The sequence below is a fragment of the Tachypleus tridentatus genome, chromosome 7, assembly GCF_004210375.1.
Source record: "Tachypleus tridentatus isolate NWPU-2018 chromosome 7, ASM421037v1, whole genome shotgun sequence".
Classification (NCBI taxonomy): Eukaryota; Metazoa; Arthropoda; class Merostomata; order Xiphosura; family Limulidae; genus Tachypleus; species Tachypleus tridentatus.
The window spans coordinates 92,310,966-92,332,626 of NC_134831.1; the positions used below are offsets into that span (position 1 = coordinate 92,310,966).

The 21,661-nt window shown below is 32.1% G+C and overlaps 1 protein-coding gene across 1 annotated transcript; it reads left to right on the forward strand.

Moving 5' to 3' along the window:
- The first annotated feature begins 337 nt into the window (after window positions 1–337).
- LOC143257726 (hatching enzyme 1.2-like) lies at window positions 338–21,340 on the forward strand. The gene is made up of 10 exons (XM_076516759.1): window positions 338–448; window positions 6,748–6,787; window positions 8,021–8,068; window positions 8,249–8,331; window positions 10,648–10,723; window positions 10,954–11,071; window positions 15,656–15,831; window positions 16,144–16,401; window positions 17,105–17,218; window positions 20,994–21,340. Exons 1-10 carry the CDS (start codon window positions 338–340, stop codon window positions 21,116–21,118), a joined length of 1,149 nt encoding a protein of 382 aa, XP_076372874.1. The 3' UTR covers window positions 21,119–21,340.
- Window positions 21,341–21,661: the final 321 nt, after the last annotated feature.

The window sequence follows — 21,661 nt, forward strand, 5'->3', positions numbered from 1 at the left end:
AATATATATACCCAAACACCTAGAGAGAGAGAAAGAACGAAACTTCTGTTTTTCCTGTTTATAAAGTTTCACCTTCTCGTGAAACTCAAGTAGAATTTTATATCATATTATATTAAGAATGATATCTGGTCAAAACATTATTTCATCAGACATATAAGATAACCAAGTGTGGTTTTTCGTAAAGTTTTAATTTGTAAGTAAAAAAAATATTTTTACATTAAATGTTAGAAGTTTATGACCATCTAACCAATATAAATCTTCCTACACAACCGATCTGTAATGATCCTACACTTATTTATTACCATATATAGGAAAATTGATTCTCTTAATGAGAAATATGGTGCACGAGCTACGTCATCACGTATGCCCACGATGTGAACTGGGCTGTGTCTTTAAGCCTGAATATAGATTTCTTCAGATTGAGGGATCAGATAACTACATTCGAAACGTAAAATGTTTTGTACCTGTTGGATCCACGTCTAGGTTGACACTATTTTCCTTGTGAAAACTTACCCAGTTGGTTCTGCGTGTCTTGTCCAAAGACAAGAATAGAACCCCATACTTTAGCTTGTAAGTGGTTACTGGTTCGCATACCAGATTACGTGAGTTTGAAATTTACGTCTTTTTCCAAAATTGAAAACAATGCGCTGAATGATTGCAATGAACCAATAAAAAGATGATTCCGCCAATGGGTCAACATTATGTCTATGGAGTCCCACCGTAGAATCCGAGATTCGATACCGCCATGTATCAATAAGAAGCTTTGTGTAACAAGTAAATAAAATAACAGGACAATTTTAAACTGTCACAATGAAATCACGAACAGGAATATATAAACATAAACATAAACTACATATAAAGACAGAAAGACAGTTTATTAATTTACAAACATAAGGTGAGATTGAAAGAAAAACTAGTATTGCAAGTTTGTTTAAATAAACTCAATAACCTTTTCAATACACTCAAACACACACTCACTTTTAGAACTTCCAATTCAATTGTTTATGCTGAATAGAGTGATCTTGTGTTGTGTTCGTTATTTGCTTGAGTCTTATGTGTGTTTAGAAAAACAGAAAGAAGTTAAGTTTTCTCCGACTTTCAAAGGAGAATGATTGTGGGTGCCTCTCTACCAAAAATTATTTATCAGAAGTCGACTGTTAACAGTATTTGTAGAAATGAAACACACATACCAACAGTTAAAGCTGTGCTTGTTAATCGATTTATTAAGATATATAAAATTAATCCAATTTACGTATTTCAAAATAGAGTGTTTCAAACCCATGTTAAAATACTAGACGTGTACAGAGCCGTTTACAAACCCGTGTATTCCGAATTATCGTAATAGGTAGCTAATGTTAGTGAATATAGTAACATTAAAAACAATATAATATGTTTAAGTTTTAAGAATTGTTTCTAACTAGACCAGAATATTCTACACACAAAGTCCAATATAATTTATTATTTATTTAAATAATGACTTCCGTCGTTTTATTTCCTACTTAATGGAACGTCTTAATTCAAATATTTTTTTTTAATTGAAAGTACACTGCAACCCTAGCGTAAGCGATAACTACACTTGTAAAGTAAGCCAGAAGAACTCGTGGAAAGAAAAATCTGTATTTCTTCGTTCAGTGAGGGTAACACAATTCGATTCTGATATTCGATGAATATTATTGTGTTTTTGGCTTCATTTTCTCAGAGTTTTAAGAAAAATCGAAGGAAAACAGATGTCGACAGAAACATCAAAGAAACTTGGATGGAAAAATAGAAAACTTGTAACGATCGAACTTCGATTATAGCGTTGCGCAAGCGCAGTATCTTGTTTCATGTGAAAGATTATTTAGGGTGTTTATTTAAAAAAAGTATAATATAAAAACATGTGTAATACGTACATTACGTGTCAGTTTGTTTCTTGTGGACGTTCAGGCCACGTATAAGCATAGGTTTTGTTTCGGTTATTAGTATAGAACTTCTGATGTGGGTTATAACTCCTCTGATGTGGGTTATAACTCCTCTGATATGAGTTATAACTCCAGAAGATTGACTCCCAAACATTTGTCACTGATCTTTACTTCCACAACTCCTCAAATGTCAAATATAATAAGTTTTGTAGAGTTTTTTTTGTTATCAAATATTCATCGTTTTGTGTGACACTAGCAACACCCGTAACAGCTTATCACGACTCACAGTTTGGAAATCACTGCACCATAAAACTCTAGCAACACTGGAAACAACTTAACACAACTCACAGTCTGGAAACCAGTGCGTTATAAAACTCTAGCAACACGCCAAACAATTTACAATGACTCATAGTTTAGAAATCACTGCACCATAAAACTCTAGAAACACTGGAAACAACTTAACACAACTCACAGTCTGGAAACCACTGCGTTATAAAACTCTAGCAACACGCCAAAGAATTTACAATGACTCATAGATTGGAAATCACTGCACCATAAAACTCTAGCAACACCCCTAACAACTTATCACAACTCATATTTTGGAAACCCATGCACTATAAAACTCTAGCAACACTCCTAACAACTTATCTCGTTTTACAGTTTGGAAACCACTGCACAGTAAAACTCTAGCAACACCAACATTTCTAATAACTTATCACGACTCACAATTTAGAAACCACTGCACTATAAAACTATAGTAACACTTCTAACAACTTATCACGACTCACAATTTAGAAACCACTGCACTATAAAACTCTAGTAACACTTCTAACAACTTATCACGACTCACAGTTTAGAAACCACTGAACTAGAGGGAAGGTAGCTAGTCAACCGCACGAAATGGCACGTGGGCTCGATCCAGGGATCCTTGGATTCATAGTCTAATACGATTACCATTTGGTAATTCGTAGCCTAAATATAGTAATAAAAATAATATCGTAATTTCTAGAAAACATTTTAGTAATTTTCACAAGCTATTGTTGAATAACCTCGTAAGTGTTATTTTTTACTTATTTACTATTTATTTTAAAGTCTGATCAGAGTGTGACTGAAAATGACAGAATAAAAATTAGTTAGGGCCATCTATAAATTGTTTGTTTTTTGAATTTCGCATAAAGCTACACAAGGGCTATCTGTGCTAGCCGTCCCTAATTTAGCAGTGTAAGACTAGAGGGAAGGCAGCTAGTCATCACCACCCACCGCCAACAATATTGGGCTAATCTTTTACCATCGAATAGTGGGATTGACCGTCACATTATAACGCCCCCACGGCTGAAAGGGCAAGCATGTTTGGCGCAAAGGGGGTGCGAACCCGCGACCCTCAGATTACGAGTCGCACGCCTTAACCCATCTGATCATGCCGGGCATAAACTGTAAACAAAACACCTTCCTGACCAAATTTTCCTTTGATTTTTACTTCGTATTTAAATTTAAAAAAATATATATTTTATTTTACAGTTTCCAGAAACATTGTACGATTGATTTTATTAATCGAAAAGCTCATCATGGCTAGATGGGTTAACTCGTTCGACTCCTAATCTGCGAGTCGCGGGTTCAAATCCACGTCACACCAAACATGGTCGCCCTTTCAGCTGTGGAGCGTTGTAATGTGATCGTAAGTCACACTATACGTTGTTAAAAGAGTAGCCCAAGTTTTGACTGTGGGTGATGATGACTACCTGCCTTCCCTCTTGTCTTACACTGCTAAATTAGGGACCGCTAGAGCAGATAGCCCTCATGTAGCTTTGTGCGAAATTTAAAAAAAATCCAAAACGTTTCTAAGACTAACTAACAGATGTTAATATTTTAGTTGTATTCATTATATTTTTAAAATTTACTAACTAAATCCGTATTACACAGAAGAACGAATATCAGTTTGTCTTGAAAGTTTCATGTTTTCATGTGTAACTTATTCAATATGAGCTGCGCATTTGTTTCTTTATCATATTGCGTTGGAATATTTAGTATAATATATATTTTTTATATTACTTAAACCAACCATGTGTTTGAAATTTAATTTGAAAACACTTACATGATAGGTCTGGTTTACAACTTTAATGTAATAAAGTTTCATTTCGATATTTCTTAATACGTTAGGTTAGACGTTAAAATACCACAGAATGTTAAGTGATGACTGTTATGTAGCACTGAAGTCCATACTTTGACAGATTGTTTTGGCAGAGTATTCATGTTAAACTTTGCAGAAAGGCGGAAGACTTTCGAAACGTCGTCCTCTACACTTGTGTCTCCGCAACAGGCAGTTGTCGTCCATTCTACAAAGTTTCATCATTGTTCAACTAGTCACTTAATATTAACAAGTTACCGTGTATGTGGGTCTTGGAAGAAATTCACGAATAGCTCACTCATTTCCTCAAACGTTTCTCATGTTTGAAACACACCAGGTCATACGGGCACCGCCCTTAACTCACGAATCTTATTAAATTTTTGGACGATTATGTAACGAAAATTAAGAGAAAGCAGCCCTTATAATCTATTTTTCGTGCTTTGTCTTATTCGACAAAAATCTTTCAGCGGTGACACTAAAACTGATTGGTTGTTGTAAAAACTGCAGTGAGACCGAATAAGATTCTGTTTAGTTTCGTATTAAGAGACACACTATATAAAGTTTTGTCCAAGACATGTTGATATCATTGTATTCTGATATCAAACATTCAAGACGAGAAGTCTCAGACAGTTGAAGACAACTTTGATGTTGTTTATGTTACAAATATGAACACATTGTGCATAATATGTATCTGCTTCGCAATCTTCGAAACCGAGACGCGCATCATCAGAGCTTTTAACTCAAACACTACGACTTGGCCAGAAGTCGAAACTAACTCATACACGAAGACACAAGACGAGACTGAAGGGGTCTTGTTGACGCTAGTACTTCCAGATTTTGTCACAGTTAAAGCAGTCGCTGACGTCGGGGTGAGTATAAGTCTACAAGATCCTGAAAGAACTGGGAAGCGAGTGTAGGTCTACGACATTCTGTAAGAGCTGGGAGGTGAGTGTAGGTCTATGACATTCTGTAAGAGCTAGGAGGTGAGTGTAGGTCTACGACATTCTGTAAGAGCTGGGAGGTGAGTGTAGGTCTACGACATTCTGTAAGAGCTGGGAGGTGAGTGTAGGTCTACGACATTCTGTAAGAGCTGGGAGGTGAGTGTAGGTCTACGACATTCTGTAAGAGCTGGGAGATGAGTGTATGTCTACGACATTCTGTAAGAGCTGGGAGATTAGTGTAGGTCTACGACATTCTGAAAGAACTGGGAAGCGAGTGTAGGTCTACGACATTCTGTAAGAGCTGGGAGGTGAGTGTAGGTCTACAACATTCTGTGAGAGCTGGGAGGTGAGTGTAGGTCTTCGACATTCTGTAAGAGCTGGGAGGTGAGTGTTGGTCTACGACGTTCACTAAATATTTCCACGTGAGGGCACCTTTACAAAACAGTAAGAAATGCAAGGTTATTATAACTATAAAGTTCAGTAAGAGGTCAGAGGTTAGAACATATTTATACACAGAAATACAGATTTGACAGTTGAAGTAAATATAAAAGAGTTAAATTTATTTCCACTGTTATTCACAAAAACAATTAAAATATATTGCGTAAGACAAACATTCACTGGTTTGTTAGAAATGTTGATGTTTGTGCTGTAGCACGAACTTGCAAGTCCTCCCTCATTGTTTAGGTTTTGGTTTCGTTTTAATAACGGCCCGGCATGGCCAGGTGGGTTAAGGCGTGCGACTCGTAATCCCCGAGGGTAGCAGGTTCGCATCCCCTTCGCACCAAACATGCTCGCTCCTTCAGCCGTGGGGGCGTTATAATGTGACGGTCAATCCCACTATTCGTTGGTAAAAGAATAGCCCAAGAGTTGGCGGTGGGTGGTGATGACTAGCTGCCTTTCCTCTGGTCTTACACTGCTAAATTAGGGACGGCTAGCGCAGATAGCCCTCGAGTCACTTTGTGCGAAATTCAAAACAGTTTTAATAACACATAATTAATCCACTGCTTACATTAGCTCCAGCAACAACCAAGAGAAAAAATCTTTTATCGAATTCTGAACGTCTACTTTGAACTAATAATATTTAATGACAGGATTTTTACTGCACTCATTGGTCCTAAATATTTTAAGTGCAGATCAGTTTTGTTTTAAAAGATATAAATAAACCATCCATACGTTTCTTATAAAATAAAAAAAGCAAGCCTTAAGTCTCTTTCAAGAACTATGTAATACACCATAAGTTTCTTGTAAGAGATATAAATATAGATTAAATATATATATGTAAGGAACACAAGTAATTATTAAGTGGATTTTAAGATATATATATATTCTTTAATTTATTTCAAGAGGTATAACTATACCTTAACTCTCTTTTAACGAACATAAACAACAATTAAGTTTCTAACAAGAGATATAAGTTCTTTAAAAGTCATTGAAAAGATTATAAACAGAAGTTCACATGATAAGTATTACTTAAAATGAGTGATACTCACGGAATATATCTTCACCAACTCGTCAAAAAATAAGTACATATTTTTATTAAATTAACTTTATTATGCGTCAGGTTATTATTTGGTTTACTCAGTTAACTAGCAAGGTATTGTAGTTCCAGAAATCTCTGGAACCTCACCAGTAATGTGACAATTTTAAATAAGATCGTCTGTCAAACTTATTCAAGTAATCACCTAAGAAAAACTTACATTTATGTGTGAGTTATTCTCATTTGTATGTTCGTGATTTGCTGTTAACAAAAGATGTTAAAATATTTTATTCTATGTTTCAGCTAAAGAGGAATTCCACAAAGGACCAGGACTTGTCTACTGGTAGGTTAGAGTTATATAAAGTTAGTTGTCACAGATTGTCTACTGGTAGGTTAGAGTTATATAAAGTTAGTTGTCACAGATTGTCTACTGGTAGGTCAGAGTTATATAAAGTTAGTTGTCACAGATTGTCTACTGGTAGGTTAGAGTTATATAAAGTGAGTTGTCACAGATTGTCTACTGGTAGGTTAGAGGTATATAAAGTTAGTTGTCACAGATTCATTGTTACTTGATAAATAGTTTTGTAATAACTTTAGTAAAACAACAAAAACTTTAATGTAAACAGTATTCTAAAAGTAATGTTACCTTGTCCTGTTTTCATTTTGTGATAAGATGACGTATTTTTGGATCATGTAAGATTGTTATTACTACCACTTTCATGACTACATGTTGTGACTTGGAGACCCAACTTTATGCCATAAATACTTCACGATTGTGACTTTGATTTTACATCCCAGTGTAATTGTTTCGAGTTAAGAATTAGTTGCTATTGGAATTCTGTTTAGCAATATTAAGACAAAAGAAACTGGTATTGGACTTATATGTATACACACTATGACAGAAGTAACTAGTATTGGACTTTTGTTTAGACATATCAAGACAAGAGTAACAAGTCTTGGACTTGTGTTTAGATGTATTAAAACTGAAGTAACTGGTGTTGGACTTGTGTGTAGACATATTACTACAGCACCCCGCTAGTACAGCGGTATGTCTCCGGATTTACAACGCTAAAATGAGCGGTTCGATTCCCCTCGGGGGGCTGAGAAGATAACCCGATGTGGCTTTGCTATAAGAAAACACACACACACATATTACTACAGAAGTAACTACTATTAGACATATTGAGACAGAAGTAACAAGTCTTGGACTTGTGTTTAGATATATTAAGACAGACGAAACTAGTATTGGACTTGTGTTTAGATATATTAAGACAGACGTAACTAGTATTGGACTTGTGTTTAATAACTAAAATAATGTATTACAACTAACTAAAACATTGTTTGCTCTAGATACATCTGTTTTGATTTCTGTGATTAACAAATGGTTTACACGTACGGTAGTGTTGTTGTGTATACAATGATGGTACCGATGCTAAAATTGTAGAACTCTACATCACGACATATTTAGTTTACTTTTAACATTCATATCTCACCAGTTAAAATGAAAAATGTAATGTATATCATAGAACAGTTATTAAATTACTGAAAACATATTGATTTATTTCATTCATTCAAGGAACACCCCTCGGAGATGAAGATTTTGGAGGAATTGAACATTTAGTATGTACGTATTGAGAATCTTTGAAATATACGATTCAACAAATTGTGAAACTAAAGATTTACGTCTTTTTTTAATGTCGTCAGAACTGACTTTAATATCATTTATTTTAATAAACGTTTTAAGCTTAAATAAATGTTTCCTTCTATTATATAAGCAATATATTTTTTTTTTTACTGTTCATAGTTTCTGACTATAAGCCACCAGAGGGAGATGATCCAATTGCGAAGAGTGGCTATTTTGAAGGAGATATTGTCGAAGATTTAATTGTAAGATATCTAATACACTCATATCTAAATTACAATATAAAAATTATATGTCAAAAAACGTATTATAAGCTACCCTCTATCGAATTTATTGTCGTAATTTTTTGTTTAAAGCTATTCTTGGCATCTCTTTTCCGAGTCACGTGGTTAAGGCGTTCGACTCGTACTCCAAGGGTCGCGAGTTCGAATCTCCGACGCACCAAACATACTCGCCCTTTCAGCCGTGGGGGCGTTATAAAGTGACGGTCAATCCCACTATTTGTTGGTAAAAGTGTAGCCCCAGAGCTGGCGGTGAGCGGTGGTGACGATCTGATTTCAGTCTAGTCTTTCACTGCTGAATTAGAGTCGGCTAGCGCAGATAGCCCTCGTGTTCCTTTGCGCGAAATTCAAAAAACAAACAAACATCAATTTTTTTTTAAATAGTTAACCCCTTTTTTATAAATAAATTGGAAGAAAGGACAAATAACAATTAAAAGTCACCTGAAATAGTGTTGTTTAATACTCAGGTTAACGAAACTTAACATCATATTATTATAAAGTTACCTTAGTTTTAAGTTCATTGTCTATGTTTTTATGTTGTTCAATACTCAGGGTAACGAAACTTAACATCATATTATTATAAAGTTACCTTAGTTTTAAGTTCATTGTTTATGTTTTTATGTTGTTCAATACTCAGGGTAACGAAACTTAACATCATATTATTATAAAGTTACCTTAGTTTTAAGTACATTGTTTATGTTTTTATGTTGTTCAATACTCAGGGTAACGAAACTTAACATCATATTATTATAAAGTTACCTTAGTTTTAAGTTCATTGTTTATGTTTTTATGTGGTTCAATACTCAGGGTAACGAAACTTAACATCATATTATTATAAAGTTACCTTAGTTTTAAGTTCATTGTTTATGTTTTTATGCTGTTCAATACTCAGGATAACGAAACTTAACATCATATTATTATAAAGTTACCTTAGTTTTAAGTTCATTGTCTATGTTTTTATGTTGTTCAATACTCAGGGTAACGAAACTTAACATCATATTATTATAAAGTTACCTTAGTTTTAAGTTCATTGTTTATGTTTTTATGTTGTTCAATACTCAGGGTAACGAAACTTAACATCATATTATTATAAAGTTACCTTAGTTTTAAGTTCATTGTTTATGTTTTATGTTGTTCAATACTCAGGGTAACGAAACTTAACATCATATTATTATAAAGTTACCTTAGTTTTAAGTTCATTGTTTATGTTTTATGTTGTTCAATACTCAGGGTAACGAAACTTAACATCATATTATTATAAAGTTACCTTAGTTTTAAGTTCATTGTTTATGTTTTTATGTTGTTCAATACTCAGGATAACGAAACTTAACATCATATTATTATAAAGTTACCTTAGTTTTAAGTTCATTGTCTATGTTTTGATTTTTTTATAAGCATTAGGTTTTGTTTATGCGAAGGAAAATGTAGTACCATCAACTGGGAACGGTCGAAACTGAGATATATGAATTTAAATATCACAGTCAGGTTAGCCTCCGACGTCATATAATTATGGTTTCGAAGTGAGTTTTCTTTGGTTAAGTGTGGATATTATACACAGAGATATTCCAAACGACGACTGCGAAATAGCCATTACAGGGTCCCTACGTAAGGTACACTATATTGTATATTTATTGTTGTTTTCATTAGTAATGTTGTAATCCTGGCTTGTATATCGAACGTAAATTTTCATTGTCTATCAAAATTTGTAGTGCATGTTGAAGGGATTCAGCATTTTGATAAAAGTTAAGAGACAATTATCTTTACAAATCAGATAAATATAAAATATATATATAAGTAAATAAAAATATATTATTTATCAGAATTGCAAATATAATTTTTCTTAACTTATAATGAATGTAATTATGTTTTCTATTTTCATTTATAATTCATTATTATAAGGTTACCTTAAAAATATTTACTCTTGTTAGAGTTAACATTCTATCCACCATGGGTATTGAAACCCGGTTTCTAGCAGTGCGAGTCTGAAGATATACCAACGTGCCACTGGGAAATATATAGGTGAAAAATGATAGAATATAATACAATAATAAATTATTCTTTAGCTAAGTGAGGTTCCTCATAATTATATTTAAAAAAATCATTATGTCTGGAATGATTCAACTGTTTTTAATTGTGATAATCTAGTGTAATCTAATGAACTCTTTATCCGAGAAAGCACAACAATAACAACAGAAACAAGTCCTTCAAAACACAGAAATATTTAATCAATCAGAAGTAAATCATTTCTCAAACGTGCTCTTGTGTTTGTTTATTATCTAGGGCAGGAATGCCATAAGAGACCGTCGTACCATGTGGCCAGATGGAGTTGTACCGTACACTATTTCTCCTGACTTCAGTGAGTATGAATTTTGTTCTAATGTCCTTATAAAATCTCTTATTGTTTTAGAAATACTTTCCTAAGGTTTTATCGTTTAAATGTATTATAATTATTCAACTTCAGTCAATTAACTTCTCAGTTACTGATGGGGAAAATTAAAATATCGTCTCTTAAAAAGCGTTAAAAAATCATATTTGCTTAATTCGTCAAGTATAAAGAAAAACTGATAAGTTTAGTTTGTCTTCCAGCCACCAGGGACAGGAGAGTTATTGCTGCCGCTTTTCGAGAATATGAAGAAAACACGTGTATCCGGTTTGTTTCTAGGACTAATGAATATGACTACATCCACATTAATCCAGGCTACGGGTAAGCTATGAATATGACTACATCCACATTAGTTCAGGCTACGGGTAAGCTATGAATATGACTATATCCACATTAGTCCAGGCTACGGGTAAGCTATGAATATGACTACATCCACACTAGTCCAGGCTATGAGTAAGCTATGAATATGACTACATCCACACTAGTCCAGGCTACGGGTAAGCTATGAATATGACTACATCCACACTAGTCCAGGCTATGAGTAAGCTATGAATATGACTAAATCCACATAAGTCCAGACTATGGGTAAGTTATGAATATAACTACATCCATATTAGTTCAGGCTATGAGTAAGCTATGAATATGACTACATCCACATTAGTCCAGGCTATGAGTAAGCTATGAATATGACTACATCCACACTAGTCCAGGCTACGGGTAAGCTATGAATATGACTACATCCACACTAGTCCAGGATATGAGTAAGCTATGAATATGACTAAATCCACATAAGTCCAGACTATGAGTAAGCTATGAATATGACTACATCCACATTAGTCAAGGCTACGGGTAAGCTATGAATATGACTACATCCACATTAGCCCAGGCTATGGGCAAGCTATGAATATGACTACATTTACATTAGCCTAGGCTATGGGTTAGCTATGAATATGACCACATCCACATTAGCCTAGGCTATGGGTTAGCTATGAATATGACTACATCCACATTAGCCCAGGATATGGGTAAGCTGGTTTTTAAAACCAGTTTGTGGCTAATATGAACTCAGTTGTCTTTTTACTGTAAACTTATTTCGTGTAAAAAAGTTAATTTGTGTCTGAAAGTCCAGATTATTAGTAATAAATGTAGAAACATCATACGTTCGAGATAACTGAGTAAGATAAATATATTTACAATTTACATTCGAGTTAAATAGATAACGTGAAAATAGTTACAATTCATAGTTGAGGTAAATAGGTAACATAAATATAGTTAAAAAATTACAGTCGAGGAAATTGGGTAAGATATGTGTAGTTACAACTTCCAGTGAAAGTAAACGCACTGTGACTATAATTAACAGGTAAGAATAAAGCATTGTGTTATCACAAGAATTAGATAAGATTAACACGTGAGACTATTACTTGAACATTTGTCGTTTTTACAAATATTAGATAAATTAAAGACGTGAGACTAGTAATTGAACATTTGTCGTTATTACAAGAATTAGATAAATATAAGACGTGAGACTATTAATTGAACATTTGTCGTTATTACAAGAATTAGATAAATGTAAGACGTGAGACTATAAATTGAACATTTGTCGTTATTACAAGAAGTAGATAAATTTAAGACGTGAGATTATTAATTGAACATTTGTCGTTATTACAAGAATTAGATAAATTTAAGACGTGAGACTATTATTTGAACATTTGTCGTTATTACAAGAATTAAATAAATTTAAGACGTGAGACTATTGATTGAACATTTGTCGTTTTTACAAATATTATATAAATTTAAGTCGTGAGACTATTAATTGAACATTTGTCGTTATTACAAGAATTAGATAAATGTAAGACGTCAGACTATTAATTGAACATTTGTCGTTATTACAAGAATTAGATAAATTTAAGACGTAAGACTATTAATTGAACATTTGTCGTTATTACAAGAATTAGATAAATTTAAGACGTGAGACTATTGATTGAACATTTGTCGTTTTTACAAATATTAGATAAATTTAAGTCGTGAGACTATTAATTGAAAATTTGTCGTTATTACAAGAATTATATAAATGTAAGACGTCAGACTATTAATTGAACATTTGTCGTTATTACATGAATTAGATAAATTGAAGACGTGAGACTATTATTTGAACATTTGTCGTTATTACAAGAATTGGATAAATTTAAGACGTGAGACTATTAATTGAACATTTGTCGTTATTACATGAATTAGATAAGTTTAAGAGTTAAGAATATTAAATAAACATTTTTTGTTATCACAAGATAAGTTTAACATGTAAAACTGTTGGTAAAACATTTCTTACTCTTCACCCGAAATGTTTAATATTAACAATTAAATTTCACCATTTTTCGTTATTACAAGAATTAGATAAATTTAAGACGTGAGACTAGTAATTGAACATTTGTCGTTATTACATGAATTATATAAATTGAAGACGTGATACTATTATTTGAACATTTGTCGCTATTACAAGAATTAAATAAATTTAAGACGTGAGACTATTGATTGAACATTTGTCGTTTTTACAAATATTAGATATATTTAAGTCGTGAGACTATTAATTAAACATTTGTCGTTATTACAAGACTTAGATAAATGTAAGACGTCAGACTATTAATTGAACATTTGTCGTTATTACAAGAATTAGATAAATTGAAGACGTGAGACTATTATTTGAACATTTGTCGTTATTAAAAATATTAGATAAAGTTAAGACGTGAGATTATTAATTGAACATTTGTCGTTATTACATGAATTAGATAAGTTTAAGAGTTAAGAATATTAAATAAACATTTTTTGTTATCACAAGATAAGTTTAACATGTAAAACTGTTGGTAAAACATTTCTTACTCTTCACCCCAAATGTTTAATGTTAACAATTAAATTTCACCATTTTTCGTTATTACAAGAATTAGATAAATTTAAGACGTGAGACTATTAATTGAACATTTGTCGTTATTACATGAATTAGATAAATTGAAGACGTGATACTATTATATGAACATTTGTCGTTATTACAAGAATTAAATAAATTTAAGACGTGAGACTATTGATTGAACATTTGTCGTTTTTACAAATATTAGATAAATTTAAGTCGTGAGACTATTAATTGAACATTTGTCGTTATTACAAGAATTAGATAAATGTAAGACGTCAGACTATTAATTGAACATTTGTCGTTATTACATGAATTAGATAAATTTAAGTCGTGAGACTATTAATTGAACATTTGTCGTTATTACAAGAATTAGATAAATGTAAGACGTCAGACTATTAATTGAACATTTGTCGTTATTACAAGAATTAGATAAATTTAAGACGTGAGACTATTAATTGAACACTTGTCGTTATTACATGAATTAGATAAATTGAAGACGTGAGACTATTATTTGAACATTTGTCGTTATTACAAATGTTAGATAAAGTTAAGACGTGAGACTATTAATTGAACATTTGTCGTTATTACATGAATTAGATAAGTTTAAGAGTTAAGAATATTAAATAAACATTTTATGTTATCACAAGATAAGTTTAACATGTAAAACTGTTGGTAAAACATTTCTTACTCTTCACCCGAAATGTTTAATATTAACAATTAAATTTCACCATTTTTTTCTCTTTAGAATTAAAATTTCTCTAACACTAAAGTCACCTGACCACTTGGATAAGCTATAACTGTGAATCTATAAATTGTAGAATGGAGTGTATGGTCAAAGGTCATTGAAAGTGTGTTTCAAGCTCTGATTATTAGTTCTTTTCCTATTTGTGGACATTTTGTTTAGACACCTGTCGGCGTGGTTATGAATTATCTGAGTCCTGGTGGCTCAGTTTCAAAAACAAAACTTTTTAAATATCATTGTGATAAAATTATATAATCTTTTATTCTTTTCTACTTACAACAGTTATAGTGTTCATAATAATACGCTTACTGTCTTCTTTACCACTTACAATATTTATGTTGTTCATATTAATACACTTACAATATTTAGGTTGTTCATATTAATACACTTACAATATTTATAGTGTTTATATTAATACACTGCTGTTTTCATTGGTACATACAATGTTTATAGTATTCATAATAATACATTGCTGGCGTTTTTGATTCTTGTTGTTATTTAGGATATGACCTGAATATGTTATTTCTAGTATTCGTACTGTTGTCTTCTTTGTTACTTGTGTTATTTAGGATGTGATCTGGATATGTTATTTCTAGTACTTGTATTGCTGTCTTCTTTGTTACTTTTGTTATTTAGGATGTGATCTGAATATGTTATTTCTATTACTTGTATTGCTGTTTTCTTTGTTACGTGTGTTATTTAGGATGCGATCTGGATATGTTATTTCTAGTATTCGAAGTGCTGTTTATTTATTACTTGTGTTATTTAGGATGTGATCTGGATATGTTATTTCTAGTATTCGAAGTGCTGTCTTCTTTGTTACTTATGTTATTTAGGATGTGATCTGGATATGTTATTTCTAGTATTCGAAGTGCTGTCTTCTTTGTTACTTGTGTTATTTAAGATGTGATCTGGATATGTTATTTCTAGTACTTGTATTGCTGTCTTCTTTGTTACATGTGTTATTTAGGATGATCTGGATATGTTATTTCCAGTATTCGAAGTGCTGTCTTATTTGTTACATGTGTTATTTAGGATGTGATCTGGATATGTTATTTCTAGTACTTGTATTGCTGTCTTCTTTGTTACATGTGTTATTTAGGATGTGATCTGGATATGTTATTTCCAGTATTCGTAGTGCTGTCTTATTTGTTACATGTGTTATTTAGGATGTGATCTGGATATGTTATTTCTAGTATTCATACTGTTGTCTTCCACCAGTTCTTCCTTTTTTGTTGTTTTTTTTTTCTTTCTGGAACAGTTGCAGTTCTCTCGTCGGTAGGAACAAAGGCGTACAAATTGTTTCCCTGGGAGATGGCTGTGTTTACGTCGGTGTTGTGATTCACGAACTGATGCACGCTGTGGGTTTCTGGCACGAGCAGAGCAGAGCAGACAGAGACGATTACGTAAAAGTCCTTTGGAATAATATTCAAGAAGGTATCCTTTAAACCATGCGAAAAATCTAACATATAAGTACTCAATACGGTAGTTCTAGACACGTTAAAAGAAAAACAACTTTACGAAGACAGATTGTTGTGTATTTCAGCAGTTTGGTTGAAACACAACACTGTTTGTGTTCACAATGATCAATAAAATCAAAGTTCATTCGTCTTCAGGTGACACATTGTTTTATCTTTTTAATAATAATTATGAGAAGATCAAAGTAGTTTCATTTCACTTCCTGATTCCACTGTCTTTATTGTTCTAATAGTTTTTAGCTGCAAGTATCTAATTATTTTTATTTGGTAGGAATGGAGTATAACTTTGCTAAATACACCTTGAAGAAAATTCAACACCTAGATGAACCCTATGATTACGGATCGGTTATGCACTACAATGAATTTGCCTTTGCTAGAAGCCAGTATCAGCCAACTATCAGGCCTATTAAATCAGAGGCTACTATTGGTCAGAGGCGAGGATTCAGCCAAACAGACATCAGAAAAATCAACAAGCTATATAGTTGTGAGATCAGAACAACTGCACCCAATAAAACCACAACTACACCAGGTAATCTTATCTCCGTCCATCTAGTTGTTTCTTATCTTAAAGGCTATTCTAGCTGTCTATTAACCTTCAGGGTTATCGATAGTGTATAGAACTTAAAGGTCATTGGATTGAAGGAAATAATTACATTTAATCGGTACATACCAGACCACCAGCTTCAAACAATGGATGATTACCGTAACTATTGTTAGAAATTTCTTTTCACACTGAGTTACAAAATAGGTTAAGTATAGTGTTGCATGTTAACGAGATTTATAATTCTGTTTTCCACCTGAAACAAATCAGATTTCAACGATACTTCTTACAATGCTCTTTAGCACATTCTTAAACTATGTTCTAAGTGGTTACGTGTGTTCTCTATCACCTGAAAGAAACAGTGATATAAACATATTAACAGGCCTTGACACCAGATATATAAGTTCACATAAAATCCCAATCCATAACAATCCCTTTAATAAAATATTATTATTCACAGTTTACCGTTTTCACAGTCCGAGAGAAGATAATACCTACTACACTAGAGTGAAACGGGTTGTACTAATTTACAGATGATATTTGTCAGTTGTACTAAGTTTATTCCCAACAAAAGCAAGTTGAAAGTCTACATAGTTAGGTTAAATACACTGTGTTATCAAGAAGTGTGTGTCTCATAATTCACAACATGACATATAAAAACTGGTTCACCATGTTCTTTCCATCTATACAGTTACCGAGTGTTCTGACAACGATAAAAACTGTGGAATATGGGCTGAACAGGGAGAATGTAAGAAAAACCCTGAGTGGATGTTAGTGAACTGTAAAGTGTCCTGTCAAACGTGCGGTAGGTGTATAAATGTGAACTAAAAAATATCTACACTGAGAGCAGAGAACAATAGAACCACACTATCATGTTATTAAAGTGTATACAGTACTGATATAGAGTATCACACTATCATGTTATTAAAGTGTATACAGTACTGATATAGAGTATCACACTATCATGTTATTAAAGTGTATACAGTACTGATATAGAGTATCACACTATCATGTTATTAAAGTGTATACAGTACTGATATAGAGTATCACACTATCATGTTATTAAAGTGTATACAGTACTGATATACAGTATCACACTATCATGTTATTAAAGTGTATACGGTACTGATATAGAGTGTCACACTATCATGTTATTAAAGTGTATACAGTACTGATATAGAGTATCACACTATCATGTTTATTAAAGTGTATACAGTACTGATATAGAGTATCACACTATCTGTTATTAAAGTGCATGTTATTAAAGTGTATACTAATATACAGTGTCACAGTACTGATATACAGTGTCACACTATCATGTTATTAAAGTGTATACAGTACTGATATACAGTGTCACACTATTCTGTTATTAAAGTGTATACAGTACTGATATACAGTGTCACACTATTCTGTTATTAAAGTGTATACAGTACTGGTATACTACACTCATGTTATTAAAGTGTATACAGTACTGTACTATATATGTTAGTGTCACTGATATAGAGTATCACATCATGTTATTAAAGTGTATACAGTACTGATATACAGTATCACACTATCATGTTATTAAAGTGTATACAGTACTGATATAGAGTATCACACTATCATGTTATTAAAGTGTATACAGTACTGATATAGAGTATCACACTATCATGTTATTAAAGTGTATACAGTACTGATATAGAGTGTCACACTATCATGTTATTAAAGTGTATACAGTACTGATATACAGTATTAAAGTGTATACAGTACTGATATAGAGTATCACACTATCATGTTATTAAAGTGTATACAGTACTGATATAGAGTATCACACTATCATGTTATTAAAGTGTATACAGTACTGATATAGAGTATCACACTATCATGTTATTAAAGTGTATACAGTACTGATATAGAGTATCACACTATCATGTTATTAAAGTGTATACAGTACTGATATACAGTGTCACACTATTCTGTTATTAAAGTGTATACAGTACTGATATACAGTGTCACACTATCATGTTATTAAAGTGTATACAGTACTGATATACAGTATCACACTATCATGTTATTAAAGTGTATACAGTACTGATATACAGTGTCACACTATTCTGTTATTAAAGTGTATACAGTACTGATATACAGTGTCACACTATCATGTTATTAAAGTGTATACAGTACTGATATAGAGTATCACACTATCATGTTATTAAAGTGTATACAGTACTGATATACAGTGTCACACTATCATGTTATTAAAGTGTATACAGTACTGATATAGAGTATCACACTATCATGTTATTAAAGTGTATACAGTACTGATATAGAGTATCACACTATCATGTTATTAAAGTGTATACAGTACTGATATACAGTATCACACTATCATATTAAAGTGTATACAGTACTGATATACAGTGTCACACTATCATGTTATTAAAGTGTATACAGTACTGATATAGAGTATCACACTATCATGTTATTAAAGTGTATACAGTACTGATATACAGTATCACACTATCATGTTATTAAAGTGTATACAGTACTGATATAGCGTATCACACTATCATGTTATTAAAGTGTATACAGTACTGATATAGAGTATCACACTATCATGTTATTAAAGTGTATACAGTACTGATATACAGTATCACACTATCATGTTATTAAAGTGTATACAGTACTGATATAGAGTATCACACTATCATGTTATTAAAGTGTATACAGTACTGATATAGAGTATCACACTATCATGTTATTAAAGTGTATACAGTACTGATATAGAGTATCACACTATCATGTTATTAAAGTGTATACAGTACTGATATAGAGTATCACACTATCATGTTATTAAAGTGTATACGGTACTGATATAGAGTATCACACTATCATGTTATTAAAGTGTATACGGTACTGATATAGAGTATCACACTATCATGTTATTAAAGTGTATACAGTACTGATATAGAGTATCACACTATCATGTTATTAAAGTGTATACAGTACTGATATAGAGTATCACACTATCATGTTATTAAAGTGTATACAGTACTGATATAGAGTATCACACTATCATGTTATTAAAGTGTATACGGTACTGATATAGAGTATCACACTATCATGTTATTAAAGTGTATACAGTACTGATATAGAGTATCACACTATCATGTTATTAAAGTGTATACAGTACTGATATAGAGTATCACACTATCATGTTATTAAAGTGTATACAGTACTGATATAGAGTATCACACTATCATGTTATTAAAGTGTATACAGTACTGATACAGAGTATCACACTATCATGTTATTAAAGTGTATACAGTACTGATATAGAGTATCACACTATCATGTTATTAAAGTGTATACAGTACTGATATAGAGTATCACACTATCATGTTATTAAAGTGTATAGAGTACTGATATAGAGTATCACACTATCATGTTATTAAAGTGTATACAGTACTGATATAGAGTATCACACTATCATGTTATTAAAGTGTATACAGTACTGATATAGAGTATCACACTATCATGTTATTAAAGTGTATACAGTACTGATATACAGTGTCACACTATCATGTTATTAAAGTGTATACAGTACTGATATAGAGTATCACACTATCATGTTATTAAAGTGTATACAGTACTGATATAGAGTATCACACTATCATGTTATTAAAGTGTATACAGTACTGATATACAGTGTCACACTATCATGTTATTAAAGTGTATACAGTACTGATATACAGTATCACACTATCATGTTATTAAAGTGTATACAGTACTGATATACAGTGTCACACTATCATGTTATTAAAGTGTATACAGTACTGATATAGAGTATCACACTATCATGTTATTAAAGTGTATACAGTACTGATATAGAGTATCACACTATTCTGTTATTAAAGTGTATACAGTACTGATATACAGTATCACACTATTCTGTTATTAAAGTGTATACAGTACTGATATACAGTGTCACACTATCATGTTATTAAAGTGTATACAGTACTGATATACAGTATCACACTATCATGTTATTAAAGTGTATACAGTACTGATATAGAGTGTCACACTATCATGTTATTAAAGTGTATACAGTACTGATATACAGTGTCACACTATTCTGTTATTAAAGTGTATACAGTACTGATATACAGTGTCACACTATTCTGTTATTAAAGTGTATACAGTACTGATATACAGTATCACACTATTCTGTTATTAAAGTGTATATAGTATTGATATGCAGTGTCACACTATCATGTTATTAAAGTGTATACAGTGCTGATATAGAGTATCACACTATCATATTATGAAAATGTATATAGTACTGATATATAGTATCACACTATTATATTATTAAAGTGTATATAGTACTGATATAGAGTATCACACTATCATATTATTAAAGTGTATATAGTACTGATACAACGCAGCTATTTCTCATAAAACGAGTTAAACCTTAATATTTCACATTGTAAAGTGTATACCTCTGACTGTAGAATGACGGAACCTTAATTTTAGGTTCTAATATATGTGTTTGTAACACGTGCTATTATATTAACTGCTTATTTTCCACTTGACAGGAGATCTAGTGAGTGTCTGTACAAACCGCAATACGAAATGTGATACGTGGGCGAAAAAAGGGTACTGCGTTCCTTTTGCGAGTTATATGGAAGGATACTGTCGGAAAGCGTGCCAACTATGTTAACCCTTTAACAACTGCACTGCACCCAATTTTACCGCTAAAATACCGTTGGTAACCTGTCAAAAGATTTGCTCCTTGACTGATATAGCACCCTGCTTCTACTTTGTTAACTATAGGATATAAGTTTGTCACGTTGAAAGGAAGGTATAGCGCCCTCTTTTCAAATGGAAATAAAGTGTGGTTTTGGTAGGATTGTGAACTGTTTGTTTACTTTACTGCACACTGTGAAACATTGGTGAAACGTTGTAACAAACTTTACCAATATTATGTCTCTCTTACCGACTGTTTGTCTATTACAATAAAATCTATTCTCCCAACCTTACAACGGTGTTAAGTTCATTTTCGAAAACAAGTGTATCTCTGATATAATCAACTTATAACCAATCAAGTTATTCGTGTAGTCAGTGTTATTTATAACTTCAACTATTTAATTATAAATAGTATAATCTTTCAAGAGAAAGTCTAAACACTGTATATACAAATACCATGTATTTACATACCATATTTATAATCACTTACTTAATTCGACTACTAGGTGATTATTCT

Excerpts from the sequence above, each read along its gene's own strand:
- LOC143257726 (XM_076516759.1), top strand. The coding sequence starts at position 338 with ATGGTGCACGAGCTACGTCATCACGTATGCCCACGATGTGAACTGGGC. Across the intron at positions 11,072-15,655 it reads CACATTAATCCAGGCTACGG|TTGCAGTTCTCTCGTCGGTA; the intron begins GTAAGCTATGAA and ends TTTCTGGAACAG. Across the intron at positions 17,219-20,993 it reads AGTGTCCTGTCAAACGTGCG|GAGATCTAGTGAGTGTCTGT; the intron begins GTAGGTGTATAA and ends TCCACTTGACAG.